At 51.9% G+C, this 21180-nt stretch overlaps 1 protein-coding gene across 4 annotated transcripts in view; it reads left to right on the top strand.

The window, feature by feature from the left end:
* Positions 1-471: 471 nt before the first annotated feature.
* Positions 472-21180, top strand: part of IQSEC1 (IQ motif and Sec7 domain ArfGEF 1) — a 71812-nt gene continuing 51103 nt past the window's right edge. For 2 of the 4 annotated variants that reach the window (XR_015714661.1, XM_087818042.1), the window contains exon 1: positions 472-606. Coding sequence is in view for 3 of the 4 variants with exons in the window: in XM_087818042.1 (XP_087674168.1) it covers positions 542-606 (65 nt within the window). In the remaining variant the exon portion in view is untranslated. The remainder of the gene's footprint in view (positions 607-21180) is intronic. The other 2 variants (XM_087818043.1, XM_087818044.1) reach the window with 2 other exon arrangements.

The following is a 21180-nucleotide window of genomic DNA, read 5'->3' as shown; positions in this document are numbered from 1 at the left end:
CCCCGCCCCCGCGCGCCCCGCCCCCGCGCGCCCCGCCCCCGCGCGCCCCGCCCCCCGCGCGCCCCGCCCCCCGCGCGCCCCGCCCCCCGCGCGCCCCGCCCCCCGCGCGCCCCGCCCCCCCGCGCGCCCCGCCCCCCCGCGCGCCCCGCCCCCCGCGCGCCCCGCCCCCCGCGCGCCCCGCCCCCCGCGCGCCCCGCCCCCCGCGCGCCCCGCCCCGCGCTCCCTCCGGCGGCCCCGCCCCTGGCCCCGCCCCCCCGGCCACATTCCTCCGGCCAGACCCAGCGTTGCGCCCGGCGGGCGGGGGCGGCTGAGGGGCGGCTGAGGGGCGGGCCTGGCCGGCCTGGGTGTGGGGCTTGGGGCCGGGAGTGGTGGGACTGGCAGGCGCCCGTGGTGGCCGAGGCGATCGCGTGGCGGGAGGTCAGGCCCCGGTGGTCGGCCCTAGGCCGGGATCCGGCCGCCCCTGGCGGGAGTAGGCGGTTCTCGGCGGGGCCTGGGCCCGGGGCGCCCGGGCACCGGCGCCACCAGCTCCGCCGCAGCCGCCATGTGGTGCCTGCACTGCAACTCGGAGCGGACCCAGTCCCTGCTGGAGCTGGAGCTTGACAGCGGGTAAGGCCCGGCGGGCCGAGCCGGGCGGCGCGGGGGGGCGGGGCGCGGGGTACGCCGCCCGGCGCGGGCGGGGCCGGCCGCGCCCAGCCGCGGCTCCGCGCGTGCGGCGGCGGGCCCGTGCGAGCCTGCGCGCGGCGTGGGGGCCGCGGGTGCACGGGCGCGCGTGCGGAGGCTGGGGGGCGACGCGCGAGCTCCCGAGGCCGCGGGACGGGGCGGGGCTCGGCGGCGGAGTCGCGGGGCCCGTGGGGGTGAGGCGGCGCGGCCTGCGCGTGTGCGCGGCGGGACCTGCCGCCGGCGCGGGCGCGGCGACCCGAGCTGGTGTCTGGCGGGGGCGGGAGAGCGAGCGAGTGAGTGTGGCCGGCGGCGTCCGCGCCCGCGCCCGGTTGCAGGTGGGCCAGAGGCCGACGGGCCGCCGTCCCGCGGGCGCGGGCGCGGGCGCGAGACCCTAGGCCTGTGCTGGGCTGTGTGTCCGCGCTGCCCGGGCGTCTGCCGCGCCGAGGGACCCGCTCAGGGGCTGTGCGCAGGTGGTTCAGGTGTGCTCCACGCAGGGCCACCTGGAACTGAGGGAGGTTGAGTTCTCTGTGGCTACTGTTTGGCCGTGAGAGGGCTGCTCGTGGGATTGCGGGTGTTTATTTATGTGTGCCTGGTATAGTCAGGAATGGGGGGGATGATCGGTGTCCCAGAGACCAACCCTTTTCTGCTTCAGGGCCTGTGGGTGGCTCTCTGAACATCCATGGGCCCATATTTATAGTGAGAGAGAGTGTGTATGTGCTGGGAATATCAATTTCCTCACACAGCTGACCCGGGAGCTGTCTGCAGGCCCCTCCTAGGAGGAGGGCTAAGGGGTGGAGGGGATTTGTTGACAAGCTGATTCGGCTTGTGTCAGGCCCCCTGGTGGGAGGCCCACCTGCAACTGGTTGATCTTTGAGTTCAAGAATTCTGCAGCCTGTGTCTGGCAGGTGCACTGAGAACAGGCCTATGTTCCTCTCTGCCTCTTCCTCACGCCAGGGGCCTGAGACTATGGGCCTGAGGCTTCATGTGAGATGGTGGGGGTACAGTTCCCAAGGTCCCATTGCTCCTTGCATCTGGCAGAGGCCAATCAAGTTGCAGCTGTAGGGCCAGCTGTCTGGAATCAGTGGATCAGTCTGAGAATGAGGGTCTTGATATCCTATCCCACACCTGCCACTGCCTGAAGCTGCTGTCCCGCCAGGTATTGCGTTTGCATTCTTGTCCTTGTGGTCCTGGCATCCCCATATTGCAGTAGAGAAAACTGAGTTTGAGTGTTCAGTCTTGTCAGGACCAAGGCTCTGTGGATCATTAAGTGCCTGCTGTGTACAGTCACTGCTCTAGGTGCTGGGGACACATTAGCTCACCCTTCTGCCTCAGTGCAGTTAGCTCACATTTGCTCCTCAGCGCCTGGGATGTGGTTCTGAAGGAAGCTTGGGGGAGGGCCAGAGGGAATCAGCCCGGCTTCTGACCTGCAGAGGCTCGGAGCTCCTTGCTCTGGCCAGTTTGCCCTCACCCAGAGTCCTTCCAGCTGACTGTCTTTCCCTCTCTAAGCCCCGAAAGGATCCAGCATGCTGCAGAGACCTCGGGAGGACCCCAGTCTGCAGCAGCCCAAGACCTCTCGTGGTAGTGCACATCATGCAAGAGCAGGCCTTCTAACAGCCCTCATGTGCAGTACCTGATGCTTTGTTGTTTGAGCCTTGCAGCAGCCCTGGTCTCTCCCTACCTTCTCTTTCTAAATGGGCACATTAGGTAGGGGATCCAGTGACTGGCGCAGAATATTACAAGGGGAGCCTGGAGTAAAATCTAGATGTTCTGATGTCAGGCTTCTGGCGGCCCTTGCCAGCCCTTCTGGGATTTTCGGCCTTTGCTTAAACAGGTCTGACTATGAACTAGTTGTGCTAATATTTGCACAGCTTCAGTTCAGCAACAAGGGCAGGACTGTCATCTGCATAGCCAAGCAATCCCTTTCTGGAAGACACTGGACAGGGCTCCCTGGACTGCAGGAGTATGGTGTGTGTGTGTGTGTATGTGTATGTGTATGGGTGTTATCTGGCTGGATTCTGTGGAACAGGGGATCATGGTTTGCCAGGAGAATCTCTGAGTCTAGGGCAGCTCTGAGAGGCAGACTTTGTTTCAAATCCCAGTTTTTGCAAGCTATCACAGCCCTCCGAGCCTCAGTCTCCCCCTCCGTGGAAGGAATGATAATACTGCTTCACAGAGGTGCCTGAGAAAGTGGGTGTCTAGGAGCCCTTGCTGAGCTGGCCAGCCCCAGGCCTTTAGTCAGATGCCCCAATCATTCAGATCAGTGTTCTGCTCTTCCCACTGCCACTAACCCCTTGGATTTTTCTTCCTTTCTCTTTTGTAAATTTATTTTGAATTATGATGGAATATCTGCCCAGTAAACACAGTGGCAAGACAACAGCACAGCTCTGATGGGCTTGGCCTGGGGAGAGTTCCTGCAGAGGTGGCTCAGGTCCTTGCGTATTTGTGTGTTTGTGTGGTGAGGGAAGATGCTCAGAGGCTGCTGAGTGTGATTTGTTATTTGTCCTCAAAAGCAAATCATAATGAGTTTAAAGACCATTAAGGCTCTTGAAGAATTAATTGTGTGGCCTTACAGAATCTGGCTGCTCCCACTGCATTAGCTGCTGCTGAGAGAAAAGTTATGGTGATTATGGTGGAAAACATGGCATGGCTCTCTGGGACCTGCCACTCCTCTGGCTGCCATGGCTGAACCCCTAGCTGGGCAAGTGTCCCTCCAAGCCCTAGGCCCGAGACAGGCACAGGCATGGTGAGTGAGTGAATGAGCCCGTGGATGCAGACATGCCCCCCTGAGTGTGGATGGGTGCTTTCTTCTCTGGGGAGATGTGTGTGACCCAAGGGCACCCAATGTTGCACTTCCCTATGTTTTTTTTAATTTTTATTTACTCATCAAACAGTTACTGAGAGCCTACTTTGTGCTAGACCCTGGGCTAGATGTAGAGAAACAAAGGTTAATAATGTGAAACTGCATCACAGAGCAAGGCTTTGAGGTTGCCCCAAACCCCAATTCTGCCTCTTTCCAGCTGGCTTCAGATATGTTGCCTCCCCTGTCTGGGCCTTGATTTTGTCATCCATGAAATGGAGCCAAAACTACTTCCTGGGGGGATGTGCGGCTTTGCCTGGTGACTGGCACATATTAGATGCCCCCAGAATGGCAGCTATTGTCATTGTCATCACTGTTACCACCTTTTCCTGTTTGTGAAATTACTGCTGAATTAAAGTGTCTCCTCTCAGTTTTCCATTTTGTTAGTCTCAGGGTTGAAGACTGTTTCTGGAGCCTCCATGGCTCTTTATGAAATCTCTCCTTGAGGGGCCAAGGCCTGGTCCTAGTTGCTCCGACTTCAGTATCTTTTTATGCATTTTTGTACATGGCTGTGGCTTCTGTGCTCCTGGATGGAAAGGATCATTCTTTATATTTTATTTTCTTGGTTTGTGGCTTCCTAACATGGTGACAGTTTAATTTGAACTTGAGGCCCAGATGTGGAACCATAGCGAGAGTTCCCTGCCTGTGCATATATGTGGGAAGCTGTGCCAGTATTGTTTTCTGCTCCTCATTTGAAGGTCAGAGCAATAATGATAATAATAGCCATGATTGCCGTTTAGTGGACTCCATGTGAAGTGCTTAATTTTTAAAGCAATTTTCTGTTGTTCTTATTTTTTCAGTTGAGGGGAGGTTACATGACTTGCTCAGGGTCACCAGCCAGTAAGTGTGAGAGCTGGGATTCAGTAGGCCTGGCTTCAGGGTCTATGATCTTCAGAGCCAGGGTCTGCTTCCTCTGGGGTTAATCAATCTTCAGCAAAATATATCACCATCATAAATGGAGCCTTCTGCATCCTTCCCAAACCACAGAACAGGTGTCTGGTGTCCTATGGTGTCAGGATCCCCACATTTGGTATCCCCTGAGCTCTCTGGGCTCACCCTGGTGTCTTGCAAGACCCTGCAGACCCCAAGAGCCGCTTCCCAAAACACTGCAGCAGGATTCTGAGACAGTGCCCTTTGAGTCTGAGCACATGCAGCATTTTGAGGGTGGCACGTTCGCCTCAGACCAGCCTCAGTGTGTAGCAGGATCTTGGGGACAAAAGCTGACTCACTGCGAGACCAGTGCAAATAGCTATTTTGTGGTGAGGAAACCCAAGGCCAGGGCCTTTGACGTCATTAGGGGTCATGCATGCATGTGGGCTGGTGAACTTGATCCCACCAGAGGAGAGAAGGACCATTAATAACCTGGAAAATTTGGGAAGTCACCAGCTAGTTAGTGGGTGGCCTCCTCATTCGGGTTCCTCAAAATTGCCTGTCTTCCAGGCTGGGCTGGAGTCTCTCTGCCAGTGTGAATGCTTTCTGTCCAAATGTGTTTGCTTCTCTGTTTCTGGCCATGAGGTTAGGTGGTGTAAGGATTAAATGTGTTAGTGCATGTAAATCATTTAAAATGGTGTTTTATTGTATTATAACAAGCACTCAATAAGTGTTAGTTATAATCATTGTTGTAATTGTTCTTATTTATCCTCATTATTACTAAGCTTGGAAGAATCTCTCCCTCCAGAGTCAGGAACTCTTCCAGAGAGGCATGGGCAGGGCTGGCTATAGTGAACTATTGACATGTGACCTCCCCAGAAGTCCTGGCATCAGTCATCTCCTCATACCTCCTTTCTGGGCCTCAGTTTCTACGTCTGTGAAGGTGAATTAGCTTCATGCCCCTTATGGTCATTTGGTGAGGGAAGATGGTTAAGGGGCAGATTCTGTAGCCAGGCTTCGATAACCCTGACCTCAACTCTGACCCTCACATGCTATATCATCTTGGGCATGTACCTTAGACTTTCTGTGTGTCAGTTCCCCTGTTGGTAGCATGCGGTGCCAGTAGCAGCTCATGGAGTTGGTGTGAAGATTGGGTTAATACACACACAGTGCATAAACAGCACAGAGGAAACACCTGACAGATGGTGGCTTTTAGTTAGCAGTTTAGAGCTGAGAAGTTCAACTGTGCTGGAACTAGGTTGTGTTACTTGTTTAGGGGAGAGATGTTGCTACATGGCAGGGGAACTCGCTTTTTAGCCGTGGACAAGGCCAGTGTTAAGAGAGAGTGAGGCAGAGGGAATGGTGGTGAGGGAAGCAGTTGAATGGCCAGGACTGTTTATGGTGTGAGGCAGTGGCGGTGGCAACTGAGGGTAAAACAGATCGCAGACTTGGTGAGAAGGGACTAAAGCCCATAGGCTTTGTGTGCTTATAGTCCACTGTCCCCAGATTTCCCCAGACCACTAAGAGTGGACAGTTAAGAGTGTTTAAAATACTTTATTTCAACCCCCCCCAAGAGTCCTGTGAAATAGTTGATATCGTTCCCATTTTAGAGACCAGGAAACTGAGGCAAGAAAAAATGAAAATAACTTATTCAGACTTTGCAGAACATAGATTTTTTAAAAGTTTAGTACATTCATTTATTCCTCCATGTATTGACTCAGCACCTATTACATACCAAGCTCTGTTCCAAAGTGTGAGACCATTAGTATATAGTGGTAAACAAAACAGGTAGGATACTCCCTCTTATCAGGTACATGGCAGAGACAGACAGCAAAATAAAGCAAATAAATATGTAATTACAAAATGGAATCTGCGCTATAAAGGAAAAAATAGTGTGCTATTAGAAGAATATTGGGTTCCACAATTTAAATGACAGAATAAGGGGGAGCTTCTCGGAGGAAACATTTCAACTGAGACCCAAAGGATGGGGTATGTCCCACCAGTTAAAGACAAGCAGGCAGAGTAGTGGGAAGATAATTTTAGGAGAAGGAAAGGTATGGACAAAGGTCCTTAGGTGGAAGAAAGCATAGAGTGCTTGAGGGAGCAGAGTGAGAAGGGGACCGTGTTTGAAAATAGCATCAGGGACATGCTCAGAGGCCATATTGTGTGAAATTTTGTAGGCCACACAGGACTTCAGGTTTTCTGATACTCATGGGGAAGCCACTGAATGACAACTCAGTGGACAGGCATTGGAGGGTACAGGAATGGCTGAGGAGAGAGAGGAAGAGAGACTGTTACTGTAGAGCTGGAACTAGGATGTTAGCAATGGAGGTAGAGAAGTAGAAGAATTCAAGTATTTTGGTGGTAAAAGCAACAAACTTGGTGATGAACTCGGGTAGGGTAAGAATGATGTGATTTGTAAACATATCAAAATGCCTGCTACATTTTGGATTTGAGCAATAGCCAGCAAAGATGACATGTGAGCTGGGCCATGAGGACTAAGTTGGGTTTTAGGTGATGGAGAAGAAAGAGAGAAGAATACAGAGGTGTGAAGGCCTATGGTTTATTTGGAATTCCACAAATAGTATTTGGATATACCTGTAGTACAGGCACGTGACAGAAACACAGGGAGATGAAGGGTAGGCAGACCATGAAGGCCTTGAACTCTGACAGTTTGTTTTGGTTTGTTTCATCAGGGCAGCATCACTTTATATCTGTTTCTCCTTTTTCTAATGTATATATTTTATTATTGACATTATTACAGATGTGCCCCATTCCCCCCTTTCCCCTCTCTGCCCAGCCCCTAACCCCCCCCCCCCCCGCCCCCAGGCCTTCACCACACTATTGTCTGTGTCCTTGGGTTATGCATATGTGCATATAAGTTCTTAGGTTAATCTCTTCCCATCCCCTCCCTCCCCTCTGAGATACGTCAGTCTATTCCATGCCTCCATGCTTCTGGACTTATTTTGATGGTCAATTTATTTTGTTCATTAGATTCCACAAATAAGTGAGGCATGTGATATTTGTCTTTCCCTGACTGGCTTATATCTCTTACCATACTAATCTCCAGGTCCCTCCATGCTGTAGCAAAGGGTAAGGGATCCTTTTTTTTTTTTTTTTTTTTTTTTACAGCTACATAGTATTCCATGGTGTAAATGTCACACAGCTTTTTTATCCACTCACCTACTGATGGGCCCCTGGGCTGTTTCCAGATCTTGGCTATTGTAAATAACACTGCTATGAACATAGGGGTGCATAAGTTCTTTCTGATTGGTGTTTTGGGGTTTCTTAGGATATATTCCTAGAAGTGGGATCCCTGGGTCAAATGGCAGTTCCATTTTTAATTTTTTGAGGAAACTCCATATCATTTTCCAGTGTCTGCACCAGTCGGCATTCCTACCAGCAGTGTACTAGGGTTCCCCTTTCTCGACACCCTCACCGGCACGTGTCACTTGTTGATTTGTTGATGGAGCCATTCACACAGGTGTGAGGTGATACCTCAATGTAGTTTTAATTTGTATCTCTCTGATGATTAATGACATTGAGCATTTTTTCATATGTCTTTTGGCTATCTCTATGTCCTCTTGGGAGAAGTGTCTATTCAGGCTTTTTGCTAATTTTTAAGTTGGATTGTTTGCCTTCCCTTTGTTGAGTTGTATGAGTTCCTTATATGTTTTGGAAATCAACCCCTTATCACATGTATCATTGACAAACATGTACTCCCATACAGTGGGTAGCTTTTTAGTTTGATATAGTTACATTTGTTTATTTTTTCCTTCGTTTCTCTTGCTCTAGGAGATATGTCAGCAAAAATTATGCTATGGGAGATGTCTGAGATGTTGCTGCCTTTGTTTTCTTATAGGATTTTTATGGTTTCACAACTTATATTTAAGTCTTTTATCCATTTTGAGTTTATTCTTGTGTATGGTGTAAGTTGGTCTAGTTTCATCTTTTTGCATATGCCTGGCCAATTTTCCCAGCACCATTTGTTGAGAGACTATCTTTACTCCATTGTATGTTCTTGCCTCCTTTGTCACATATTTATTGAATGTAATGATGTGGGTCAATTTCTGAGGTTTCTGTTCTATTCCATTGGTGTAGTTGCCTGTTCTTGTGCCAGTACCAGGCTGTTTTGATTACAATGGCTTTGTAGTATAGTTTGATATCCAGTATTGTGATCTCCCCATGCACAATATAAATCTGGTCTTCTGGTTAATGTAGAACTTTCCCCTTCCTGACATTGTTGGAGTGCTTGGGCTTTCCAGAATGGAGGGTGAGGCAGAGGCAGGAAGGGGTGGGGCAGTGGGGAGACAGGGACCTGCAGGACCTCCAGTGGGCCTGGCACTTGTGGATCGACAGCATCTCACTTTGCAGAGTAACAGAGCATCAGAGCATACTTGGAAGCTCTGACTAGTAGCATTGAATCTCAAAAACATATTTGCCAGCCCTAGGAGGTCATGTGGGTGTAAGAACTGCCCTTCAGATTCCCTGTCGGTATTGGGATGACTCTGAACTGGAGACAGTGGGAGAGAAGGGGCTAGAGGAGTTCAGGTTCATAGTAGGTGCTCAGTAATACAGACACTAACTGGTATATCTACCAGTTATTATTCTTACTGCTGTTATCTCCCTGGAAAGGACCCTGAAGTGCAGTTAGTCCTGGGTGTGAGTTGTAGAGGAAGTATTTGGGGAAATAGCTCTTCTCTCTGCTGGTAGTAGAGGGGAGGTGTGGGTAAGCGAACATGAATTCTCTCTTCCCACTGGGGCCCTTGACCTTTCTCAGAATCATAATTTAAATGTTCAGGGGTTTTGTTCTGTTCTGTTTTGTTTTCCTACGTAGTAAAAATGGCACAGTAACTCAGGAAGATAGCTGGCCTTGATGCGGGTAGCAAATTCTTAGTACTGGTTGAACTTTTCTTATAGAAATTTTTTTTTTTTAATTTTATATCGTTATTGATTTCAGAGAGAGGGAGAGAGAGAGAAACATCAATGATGTGAGAGTCATCACTGATCGGCTGCCTCCTGCACATCTTCAACTGGGGATCGAGCCTGCAACCCAGGCACGTGCCTGACCTGGAATCGAACCTCAATCTCCTGGATCCTAGGCCTCACTCCACCACTGAGCCACCCTGGCCAGCCTTACAGAAATAGAGAGAATGGCATAATGACTCCCACGGGCAATTTTATTGCCCCCAATTATTTTAAAGCAGATACCAGACATGTTGTTGAACTTGCATCAGGGGCCTGCTGTGAGGCCTGCTGTGTGGGGTCACTGTGTGGTCTGCCGCATTTCCAGCGGTGCAGGTGTCATGTTGCTGAGAGGCCTCTCGAGCAGAGCCTCCCTCAACAGTCTTTGGCTGTGTGAGCTGCCTGGGCCAGTTCTCAGCCGAGAAGACCAAGTGATGCCTGCCCCATTTGGGGAAACTGTGTGGGAGGCCCTGTGTCTATAAGTGAATGGGGAAAGCCAGCCTGTGAGTTCCTCTCAGGCAGGGCTTTCCTGGGGGAAGTGGTGCCCAAGACACTTGCCTTTGTGCCTCAGCTCTCCGGGCAAGACTGGGGCTCTCTGCTGAGTGTCCCCAGGTTCCTGCCTGTTGCCCCCAGGTTGCCCCTTAGCAGGTGGTAGAGTTGGGAAGTGGCACCTGCCTCCCCCACTCCCATAGACGTACTGGCCCCTCACCTTGCTTGGCCTCTGGGTAGCCTGACCTGCTGCCTACAGCTGCTGCTCTCTGTGGCTTAAGAGATCAGCGCTGCTGGGCCTCCTCCCACCACACCGCAGCTCCTTCCCAGCCCACTTGGTCAGCTCCTCTCCCACCTTGTGCTGGTGTCAGCACTGGGGTTCCCCAGGCCCCTGCCAGGCCCTCGTCTCCTAGCCACACAGTCTCTTCCATCCTGTGGCTTCTACCCTGGCTCCTTATTACCTCTTGCTTCCCTAATCTGTTCTCTTCCATATCTTCATCTACCTCTTCAGGCTCTGCCTAGAAACTCAGAGTCACCCTAACCCTCTTTCACCTTTACCCAATCGCTCAATGCCAGGCCCTCCCATAGTGCTGCTTTGGGAGCCTTGCACATAGTAGGTGCTCAAGAAATTTTAGTTGCTGTCATTTTTAAGAGTATATTATTATTAATACCACTAGTGTCTAACATAGTGCTTCGCACATAGAGGGCCCTCAACCAAGTTTAGGTAATAAACCAACAGTGGCCTCAGTCCTGCTCTGCACCATTGACCACCCCTAGTCGTTCACCCCTGAGAGCAAGGAGGTACTTGCTTCACAGGATAGAAGAGACTGTGTGGCAAGGAGATACTGATATTGTACCAGATGGTCTGGTGCCTATTTCTAAGCTAAGGCCACTCGTGAAGGACTCTTCCCACTGTTGCCTGCTCACCGTCTGACAGCCCCCACTGGATTCTGGTGATGCCCCTGTGCTGTGGGGAAGCACTAGCAGTCCTGAGTGTGATAGCAACGACCCAAATGCTTCCTGGGTAACAGACCCCAGGCTGGGGATTTGTGTGTGTTATTTGGCTGGGAGGTAGACAGTACCCCCATTTTATGGCTGAGAAACTGAGGCACAGAGAGGCCAAGCCACTTGCCCCAGGTCACACAGCTTCTCCCTGCTAGGTGCCAGACAGTCTCCAGGGAAGGGCTCTGTGTCAGCGTTGCAGTTACAGGAGATTAAAGGGGCCCTTCATTCTTTCCCCCAGACCCTGTCTGCACACTTGCTCTAGGTACCATGTCAGATGGGGGCCAGTTAGATACTGAAATACTATGGAGCCTTGTGGCTACAGGCCCAGGATGTAAAAGGGCTGGAGGAGTTCAGTGGACAGACAAAGCAGGTGGGCTTTTCCCACAGAGGGAGAAATATGAGGAAGGTGGGGGTGTGACACAGTTTGCTCCATCCACTGTGGACCAGTGCCTGGTCAGCCCCTGCCCCCTTACCCTCTGTGTGTCTCACTGTGCCTCTGTTTCTCCCTCTACAAAATGGGAAGGTGACCCAGCACCTTCCTCAAAAGGTTGATTTATATGACACCAAGAATGAGTCTGCATGTAAACTATAGACTCAGTGATTATGACATGTGTAGCTAAGTTCATCAACTGTCAGGAGGTTGATAGTGGGGGAGGCTGTGCACATGGGGGACGGGGGCTATATGGGAACTCTGCACTTTGTTGATTTTTGCAGGAAACCTAAAACTACTTTAAAAAGTAAAATCTACTAAAATCAAGTTGTCATAGGGTAATGAGTTAGTTCCCTGTGAAGTACTCAGAGCATGCCTGGCACAGCACTGTATCTGCTAATCCGTTGTGTTATTCTTTCCACCATGGTCATTCATTCATTCATTCATTCATTCATTCATTCATTCATTCATTCATTCCATAGCATGCTTTCTGACCCCTGAGCTGGCACTGAGCACAGGACACATAGAACAGCCCCTCCTGGGGTCAGCTAACCCTCGGGCAGAGGGGTCTTGTGGGTGCTCATGGGCTATGCTCCCTCTGCTGTGGGTCACCAAGTGTCCTAGGAGAGGGACAGTATCAGTGAACTAGCACCCCAGCACCTAGCTGCCAGTCTGCAGACAGCACCACATGGATGGAGCTTCAGAGTGAGATGGGGTCAGCAAGATATTCAGCAGGCTGGGAGGTGGGCAGGGTAGGGTGTCGGTACCACACTGAGGAGTTTGGACCGTGACAAAAACTTTAGACCAGCAAGGACTTGAAGGATTTGCATTTTAGGTATTTCTTGGGATCCTAGGGTGGGCAAGCGCAAGGGGAACCTCTGAGGGCAGCTTAGTGGTGGTGGCAGTCTGGAATGGGACTGGCGTCAGGATTGTCCTGGGCTCTGAGAGGGCCACATGCCTGGCTCTGGCCATCAGGGTGGGCCAGAGGCCGAGAGGCCTGTAAGACGGGCATTTTTCTCCTCTGCCCACACTCTTTCCTAGAGCCCGCCTCCCCAGCCTGTGCCTCGATTCCAGCACCCCTGGGGTGTCCCTGGGGCACAGCCCAGCCCTGTCTGCTGGAGCCTTCCACAGAGAACTGCTTTATTTAAGTCTGTTTTGTGCATATGGAAATAACTAGAGGCCTCTGTATTTAATTTGGCTCAACTGAGAAGATTTTTGGCTCTGTGCACACATGTTGAAAATCTTTCTGAGTGAGCCCAGAGGTTGGAAGCTTTGGTCATCTTTATGCAGTCAAAACCAACAAGAACTGCCCTGGCTCAGCTGGGGGTGAGGGCCTGTCAGAGAGCAGGCTCTAGAAAATGGCTGATAAAAAATACAGAAAGGACAGAGGTGATGCCAGCTACAGAGGAGACCAAGGCAAGGGAAGCAGTTTTGTAAACTTTGTTGCACAAGACCAGGTAAGCTGTGGGTAGAATAAAAGGAAAGGGGCTTTTGAAAGTATGAATCTCTGTATGACCATAACAGACAGAGATGCTTCTGGTTTCCCTGAGCAGGGAGTGCTTATTTTGGTGGTAGGTTGGAGAGTGCTTCTCCTGATGTCCCTCTTTCTGGCTTTGACAGCCCAGGAGAAGCCTCTCATTGGAGCCCTTCTCTGATCAGTGGTGCAAAGCAGAAGTAGCCCCACATGTTTGCACAGGGATTTGCAGTTGCCAAAGCGTGTTCTTGCTTGGTTCCCACATTTTTATTGGGTAAGTGGGGTAAGAATGATACCCATTGCAGGATGGAGGCCCAGAAAAGTGAGGTAACCTGCTCCAGGTCACTCAGCCCAGACGTGGGGAAGCCAGACTCAACCTGGTCTGTTCTCCACACAGAGCTTCACCACCCTGTGGGTGCACCTGGAGCCACAGGGGCATTCTTTGAACATAGATGGGCAAAGGGTCTGCTGAAGGCGGGCAGAGCTCAGGTTCCAACTCCAGGGTATCACCTGAGAGTCTAGTTTTGGAATAAACACTGGATATCAGATGCCTTTTAAATGATATCTTAGCCCTGTGAAAGTGAGGAGGGAGAACATCTGGTGCGTTGAAGCTTGGTGGCTCTGCTGACCATGGAATTGCAGATCATGGTGGCATCACTTTGATAGCCTTATAAAAATCAAGCACTCAGAGTATGTGGCAGAGCGGAAGGCCATGGCATTACGCCAGCTGTGCAGAGCTGTGGGAATGCTTGAGCCCTGTCCCTTGGGACTTGGTGTTCTAAATCGGGTTCCTTGGGAATGACTGATCCCAGAGCTGTAGATCTGACTTCTGCTCTTTGAGTTGGGTTTTGAATTTTTGTTTTTGTTTTTGCAAGTGTCATAAGCAAATGCAGATGCCCTCAATACGCACGAAGGTGATGTGAGGGAGACGAGCAGGCCAGGTGTGACCAGGACATGGTGATGGGACAGCACAGGAGTCTGATGGGCGCGGCTGCTGACACTCTCTTTGACTGTCATCAAGCAGGAATATGGACCCAGTGTGGCCAGATCCCTACTGCCCCGCATGCCCCCCACCCCACTCCCACCCCAGGAGAAGTCAGAAGCCTGGATTTTCATATCAGACCTTTAGATGGTAAAATATTGGTGATTCATTTTAGTGATTTTTTGTTGTGTTTTTTTCCAAATGCCCTTTGGGCCAGCTCCTTGCACAGAGGCCCTGTCTCCTGGATAGCTCTGGGCTGTCTTAAGTGTCCATATAAGGAGTGGTAGGGTGGGTACTGGGCCTGACTCTTCAGTGGCTCCAGGCCTTCCAGCCAGCCAGCTGTCCCCGAGTTGAGGCCCAGGGTCCCGGAAGGAGGGACCTGACCTCTGCCTCTGTCCTGGCTCAAATGGCCCAGGGAGAATAAAGGGCATTTTCACAGCCTTTCTGGAAAGGCCTGATTTTCCTCTTGGGTTAGGCCTGTCCCCTGGCTTGGTGCTTTCGTCCCCAGGATATGGGGTGAGATCCTCAGGCAGGTTGGGCCCTCCAATAATGATGCCACTATGAGTAGCACATCCTCAAGCAGAGGTTGGGCTGGATAGTAGGGTATTTGCATAGGCTCCCTGCCCCTCCCCAGGGCCTCATTGCAGCTGGCTTTGAGCCCAAGTAAAAGTGCATGTTTGCCAGCTTGTGGGGTGAGTCTCTGTTCCTGTTTCCTGTCTGAGGCTTCACCAGTGCTGGCCCAGCCCAGCCTGTGAGGTGGGCATGGAGCAGGGTAGGCTCAGGGAAGGGGAGCCAGGGAGTCCCTGAAGGGTGGGGCTGCATGTATCCCCTGTTCTTTTGTGACTAGTAGCCTGGGCAGTAGTATTCTGGGTGCAGAACGGATGTCTGTACCTTGGGAAACTTCCCAGTTTCTGCAACTGTTTAGAATTTCCAAGGCCCAGCTGGAGGGCGAAGGAGCGAGTATGGACACAAGTCCCATCCCACCTGTGTTCCAAATATCACTTTGTGACCTGGTTAAGCCTCTCTCCCCTCCAGGCCTTTGTGCTCCCTCTTGTAAATGGCAGAGGAGTGAGCCCTGCCATTGGCTTGTGGGGAGTGAATGAGGTAGCCTAGGTGAAATGCCAGCGGAGGCTGAAATGAGAGTGGCACCACCCAGAGGCCTTAGAGGAAGAAGAGAGGGTTGTGATCCTCATGGCTCCTGGCCAGGGAGAAGCTGAGGCATGTGGGGCTGGGGGGAGAGGATGCTCTGGGCACAGAGCTCTGCAGCTTCAGAGCCTGATTATTCATTGAGCGTTGTCCCTATCTCTGTGTTTGGTGAATGAATGAATGAACGAATGAGTGATGCTGCTTCCTAGGTTTGTGCTGGTTCCTTAGTTACTGGTAGCGTTACTCATTCATTTGTTCATTCAACAGATACTAAGCACCTGCTGTGCCAAACCCTGGGCAAGGAGCAGGCTACATAGGCAGCCACCTCTCTGCCCTTGCAGAATTGACTCTTTAATGGCAAGAGACAGACTTAAAAATCAGAATGAATGAGAAGAGGTAGTCAGATATAATGAGATGTGCTATGAAGAAACCCAAGAGCTTGAGTTGGAGACAGTGGAGGTGCAGGGAGATGGTACCTGTAGATCCAGAACATCCCCCTTCCTTCTTTCTTCCTGGTGACCCCTTTCTCCACCTTTGCCATGCTCTGAGTGCCTTGGAACACCCTGCATTGGTACCCACATGCCACAAGGGGCCTCCCCTAGCCCTGCACTGGGTGCTGTGTTTACTCACAGTCAAGACCCTCGGCCCTCTCTGATGGGAGCCTCCAAAGTCATAAACGGACAGGGGAGATCTGATTGCAGGTTCTTGGGGCTGACTTCTCACCCCTCATTGTCTCTAGAACCCTGAATTCTAATTTCCACAGCCCCCACACTGGTCCGCCAGGCTATTTTAGTGAGAGTGACTGAGTGGGGGGAAGGTTTAGCCTGATCCCAGGCAGGCAGGCAGATGTTCTTTATGTTTGGGAGGGAGGCCTGGGCCCAGGAGGCCATGGCAGCCACTTCCCCCAGGCCTGAAAGCTGACCTAGCCAGGCATTGGTGACAGGATGGGGCAAGGGCCTGATCATGCATGCTGGGTGCACAGGACAGGAGACTTTACTCTTCCCTCTGGCTGTGTGCTGATGAGAACAAGCCCTGTCTGAGGAAGGCTCCACCTCACCCCTCCTGGAGTAATCCTGTCTAATTAGGTCCCATTCCCAGATTCCACCATGATGCCACCAAGTGGCAGCCTGGTCCTGCCATCAGGTGGTAAATGAGACTCAGAGCAGTTGCAGTAGAACCCAGGTGTCAGAGTTCAGCCCAGACTCTCTTCCTCTCACATTATTGCAATGTTAGGGTGGTGAGTGCCTCGAAGACCATGCAGAGCACCTGACCAGAGGGCAGGGAGGGTAAGTCAGCGCCACTGCCATGCTTAGCCCCACTCCAGGTTGGATGTCCAGGAAAGCTGTACCTTCCTGAGATGCTTGAGTGGCCTGAGAAGACCCCCTTAGCTCCTAGCTGCTCTCCTCTTGTCCTCCCGTGGCTACTCATCTTGCCAGCAGCAGCTGACAAACAGAGAAATGCTAAATGTTGGTCAATAAGCAAAGCTCTAAAAATAGCCTTGCACTCTAAGAAGTTCACTGTTTGAAGCCCTATGTTTTTATAGGTGTATAAAAGCTACTCTGGAGGCTCAGTGCCTGGTAACTAGAGGCGATGCGGCAGCCTGTGCAGCAGACTTGGTAGGCTGGGGAGTCAGCAAGACCCTTTCCCCTGGGCTTGGTGGGGCAGCCAGCCATCCCAGGGGTCTAAGGGTCATGGAGGCCAAGAGACATGGGGATAGACACTGGCCAGAGGTAGGGTCTGTGGGCCTACTCTCTGCAGCTGAACACAGGGTTAAAATGTCCATTTTCTCTGATTTGCCCAATTCAAACCTTGAGCTCCTGAAATTGGTCCTGTCTGAGCCTCAGCTTGTTGGGGGAGGGTGTCAGGCCTCCCCCCCACCCCTCAGAGAAAACTGAGGTCCCCCCAAAAGGGAAGGGCTCCCGCCTGGCTGTATCCTGCCCACTAAGCTTGTCCTCAGCCCCTGCTCAGGACCCTTTCCTTCTGGTTGCCCCTCCCAGGGCCTTCTCTTCTCCTGTTACTGTTCAGAAGTGCTCCCCCTTCAGGTGCCACCCCATTTCCACTTTCTTCTCAGCCCCCAACTCTAAAGTTATCTTCAGTTTCCATGCTTCTGCCCCAGCTCCCTCTCTTACCCCACACAACCCAACTTCTACCCCAGCTCCTAGCTAACAGCTTGTGACCATGTCACTGTCCTTAGCTTCCTCAGCTTCTTGGGGACATCCAGCCGGACCAGCCTAGTTTCCAGGACATTGAGGACTCCTGTTTCTCCTTCTGCTCTTCCCATAGCTGTCTTGTTGTTCAAGCCTGTCACTGCCCTCAAAATGGTCCTCTTCTCCATCCCCGGCACCTCCTAGCACAGGCCCTGCTGTTCCCCAGAGTCACTGCCACGGCTCCCTCTGTCCTTCCCCTGCCAGTACCCTGCATTCTGCAGTTAGAGCTGCCTTTCTAGAACCCACTGCTGTTGTTCTAGTTAAACCTGGACTCGCCCTTGACCTTGCTCTTATCCTGGAGTGCAGGGTACTGTCAAGTGCAGACTCCTTACAAGCCTTATGAGGTCCTGCAAATTCTGGTCCTACCCCTCCCACCATACATGTTCCCACCACACTGAACTTTTCTATCCCCGTGCACACCATGGACACCTACCTCTGTCTGCTCAACTGGAAGCAGCTCTCACCTGCCACATGGCTTCTCCTTCGGCCCTGGTTGATGGTGAGCACCTTCCCGGAAATCCTCCTGCCTCTGGCACTGGGGTCCTGCTTGCCACCCCACAGGGCCTGATGCTTCCCCAGGACTGTTTCTAACACAAGCCATCATCATCATCTATCGGTGTCCTCAGGGTCCCTGTGAGAATGGGCTCATGTCTGTGTGTTCACTGCCACATCCCCAGTGCCTGACACAGGTCTGTCACATAGTTTACATTCAATAAATGTTTATGGAATGAAGTGACTAGCCGGGGAAGAGAAGGGTTGAAGGAACTGTTCCAGGAGGGGATAGACTTTCCATGGGGAGGTTTTGTGTCTACATCTAGTTCCTATGCACCCGGCTGTCCTGCCCATGGTTTGATAAGACTTTTTCAGGTCCAGAGAAATATCTAAAGACATTAAAACCAGTTAGGTTCCTAAATCACCTTCCTTTAAAAAACAACAACTCTGTAGCAAGTTTCTTCTTCCTTTTTTTGTTTTTTTTTTTCAATTTGCTGTCTACTTATTTATGCATTCATTAGTTGATTTTTGCATGTGCCCTGACTGGGATGGAACCTGCAACCTTGGCTTATCAGGATGATGCCTAACCAACTGAGCTACCCTGCCAGGGCCCAGATTTTCTTGTTAGCTGTTAGCTGTGTTTAAGCCTAAGTAAGGAAGTGAATTGAGGACCCCCCTCAGGATTTGGCTTAGGGACCCAGTTGTCCTGTGGGGGCCGAAGAGGAGCCTGAGCTCTCTGGCTGCTATGGCTTGGCTGGGGCTTGGAGTCTGAGCACAGAGCGATTTCCTGAGCACCTTCTGTGTGCATAGCCTGGTTCTTACCCACCCCCATGACACAGCCTTGTAAGGCAGGTGAATTGAGGACCATTTTACTGGTGGGAAACTGAGGTCCAACTGGGGCAAGTCTCACAAAGCACGCAGCCAGTGGCAGCTCTGCGGCTGCAGCTCTGTGCTCACTGCACTGGTGTAGCAGGCTGGACCAGTGCCGGCAGCTGGCATCACTGGCATGCGTGCGGCAGGTAGGCAGCCTGCTAGGGGCCGGGGAACTGAAGGTGGCTGCCGATCAGCTCAGCAATGGGTGCTGTGTGGAAATGCATTCTCTTTGATTTTTATTTTCTAAGAAAAGCCAGAAATCTGGATTTTGAGGGAACACTGCTGGTACCTAGTTGTAATTCACAAAGGAAAAAGAAAATGAAGGTGACCTCCACTCTGTGTAAACTGAACAGCCATGCTGGCTGGCTCCAGGCTCTTCGCCACAGTGTGGAGCACAGAGGCGGTGGCCGGGCTCTGCCTCTAGGTGCCTGGCAGAGCTTTGGTAGGTCTCTCCTCCTCCTGGGGCTCATTTTCCTCATCTGTGTGACAGAGGAGCTTGACATGCTGGGATTCCAGACCACATGTCATAGTCATTTGGGGCTTTTTACAAAGTACCATTTCTGGGGCCCTGCTGCTGACTGTCCTTTGACTTCTTGGGACTTCCTGGGCTTGAGCAGGAATAGGCTGTGAAATCCTCCAGTTAAGTGCAGGGATCAGCCAGTATGAGTGCCCTGGCCCTAGGCCCTCTGAGGTCTTCTGGTTCTGGGAGTTCCCTCTGTCCTAAGGGAGGGATGTCAGTGCGTGGCCTTCTTACCTTTCAGGCCCCACAGTGGGGATAGGGGATAGACACACTTCTAGCATTCCTTTTAAAAACCTGTTCCTAGACAATTCCAAGGCATGTTTATGTGGATTTTTTGCATAGAAATGTTAACTTGGGTGTGTTGTGTGTCTGTGGTTTCCTATCCCTCCATCCCCAGCCAGGATCTGAAACGCCACTTGATGGTCTGGCTGTAGCTATTGTAAGCTGGTTCCCACCCTAGCCCAGGATTGCTGCTCCCACAGACCTTACAGTCTACATGGCAGACAAAGCAGTCCTCTGGAGTCTGGGTTGTTTAAAAAAGGCTTCCCTGGCTGGATCGGATTAGTGCAGTGTGTGTGTACCTTCTGTGTGGCTGACCCTGTTCTAGAACCCCAGTTCTTACAGGACAGACATCCTAGTGGGGAAGCCACCCAGTCATATTCCCACATATAGTGATGTGGTGGTGGCATGAGTGCTGCAGAGAGAAAGGAGCAGGGAAAGATACAGGAGGGCTGAGGAGGAAGGTCACAGAAAGCCACACTGAAACTCAGGTGACCTTTGAGCAGAGACCTGAAGGAGGTGAGGGAGTGAACCAGGTGGATAGCTACGAGAAAAGACACCAGGGAGAGGGAACAGCATATGCAAAGGTGCTGAGGTAGGAATGTGTCAGGAGTGTAGAGGAACAGCCTCCGCACGGGGCAGAGGTGGAACACAGGTCCTGCAGAGTCTTCGACGTCACTGTGAGGACTTGGATTCTAAATCTGAGTGAGGTGGAAGCAGAGGAGGGACCTGGTCAAAGTTGTGTTTTAATGGGATCCCAACTGCTGAAAGGAGGGTGGAGGGTGTGGTGAGAGAGGCCAAAAGAGCCCTCCTGGAGAGGCTGTGGCAGTAATGCAGGAAGGAGACTAGGGCGACGCAGACTAGGCTGGTAGAAGGGGTGGGGACAGGCCAGGTGGTCAGATGCTGGCTCTGTTTTGAAGGTGGAACAGCCCAATTTGCTGGCAGATGGGAAGCAGGGTGTCAGAAAAAGAGTTGCCAAAAGTGACTCTCAGATTATTGGCCAGAGCAGCTGGAAGGCTCGAGGTGCTATCAGTCAGCTGTGGTGTGGGCTGCAGAGCTGCTGGACTTCGTCGGGTGGAGGGAAGGCAGGTGCCCAGCTTTGATCCTGGTTCGAGAAATATGCTAGTCATCGAAGGAGAAGTGCCTGGGCAGTTGGATGTTGGGTTTATTCCTTTGTGATTACTGTATATTCTCAGTAAAGCAAATTTGGGAATTGGGTAAAAGCAGAAACCCTCCCAATTCCTTCCGACCTCCATCAAGCCCTATAGGGCACCTTCTGAATTGTCCAGAAAGCTCATCACCTCCCTCATTTTGGATATGATGCTCCTGGTTAACCAAAAGTCACTTTGGATGTTTAGGTCGATGTCACATTGAATCTGTGCCTCACATAGACTCACACCCTAAATCTTTTCAGTTTTTGAGAGGGTGGTGGCCCCCCCTGCCCCTGTGGCCCAGGTCTTGGCAGTGTCTGGAGCTTTGAGTGCAGGGCTCAACATGTGTGCCCAAGCATGTGCTACATGTGGACTCACCCCTGCTGTCTCTCTGTCTACCTGCCCTAGCCTTGCACTGGGCCCTGCAGGCTGGCCTGTGTTCTCTCCTGCTTATCACCTTTCCTGAGGACCCTTCCTTCTAGGTCACATTTATCCCAGCCCTGCCCACCAGGGGAGACGTCCAGCATTACCGGGCTTGCCTAGGAAGGGACTCAGCAGCTCCACCCTAAGAGGGTTTGAGCTCTGGGTATTCCTGGGGGTCCATAAGTCCCTTCAGTTGCCATGTGGGCATGTGTCCTCTCCAAGAACCATTTACCAGCTGTGGGCCAAACTGTAAGGCTCAGGCATCCTGGGAGACTCTGGGAGACGGGAGAGGTCTTCAGATGCTGCTGGAATGCCTACATAAGGCAGCCCTTTTCCAGGAGCTGTACTACTAAAAAC

Source organism: Miniopterus natalensis, chromosome 6 (genome assembly GCF_054644295.1).
Source record: "Miniopterus natalensis isolate mMinNat1 chromosome 6, mMinNat1.hap1, whole genome shotgun sequence".
Lineage (NCBI taxonomy): Eukaryota > Metazoa > Chordata > Mammalia > Chiroptera > Miniopteridae > Miniopterus > Miniopterus natalensis.
This window is presented reverse-complemented; position numbering and strand designations above follow the sequence as displayed.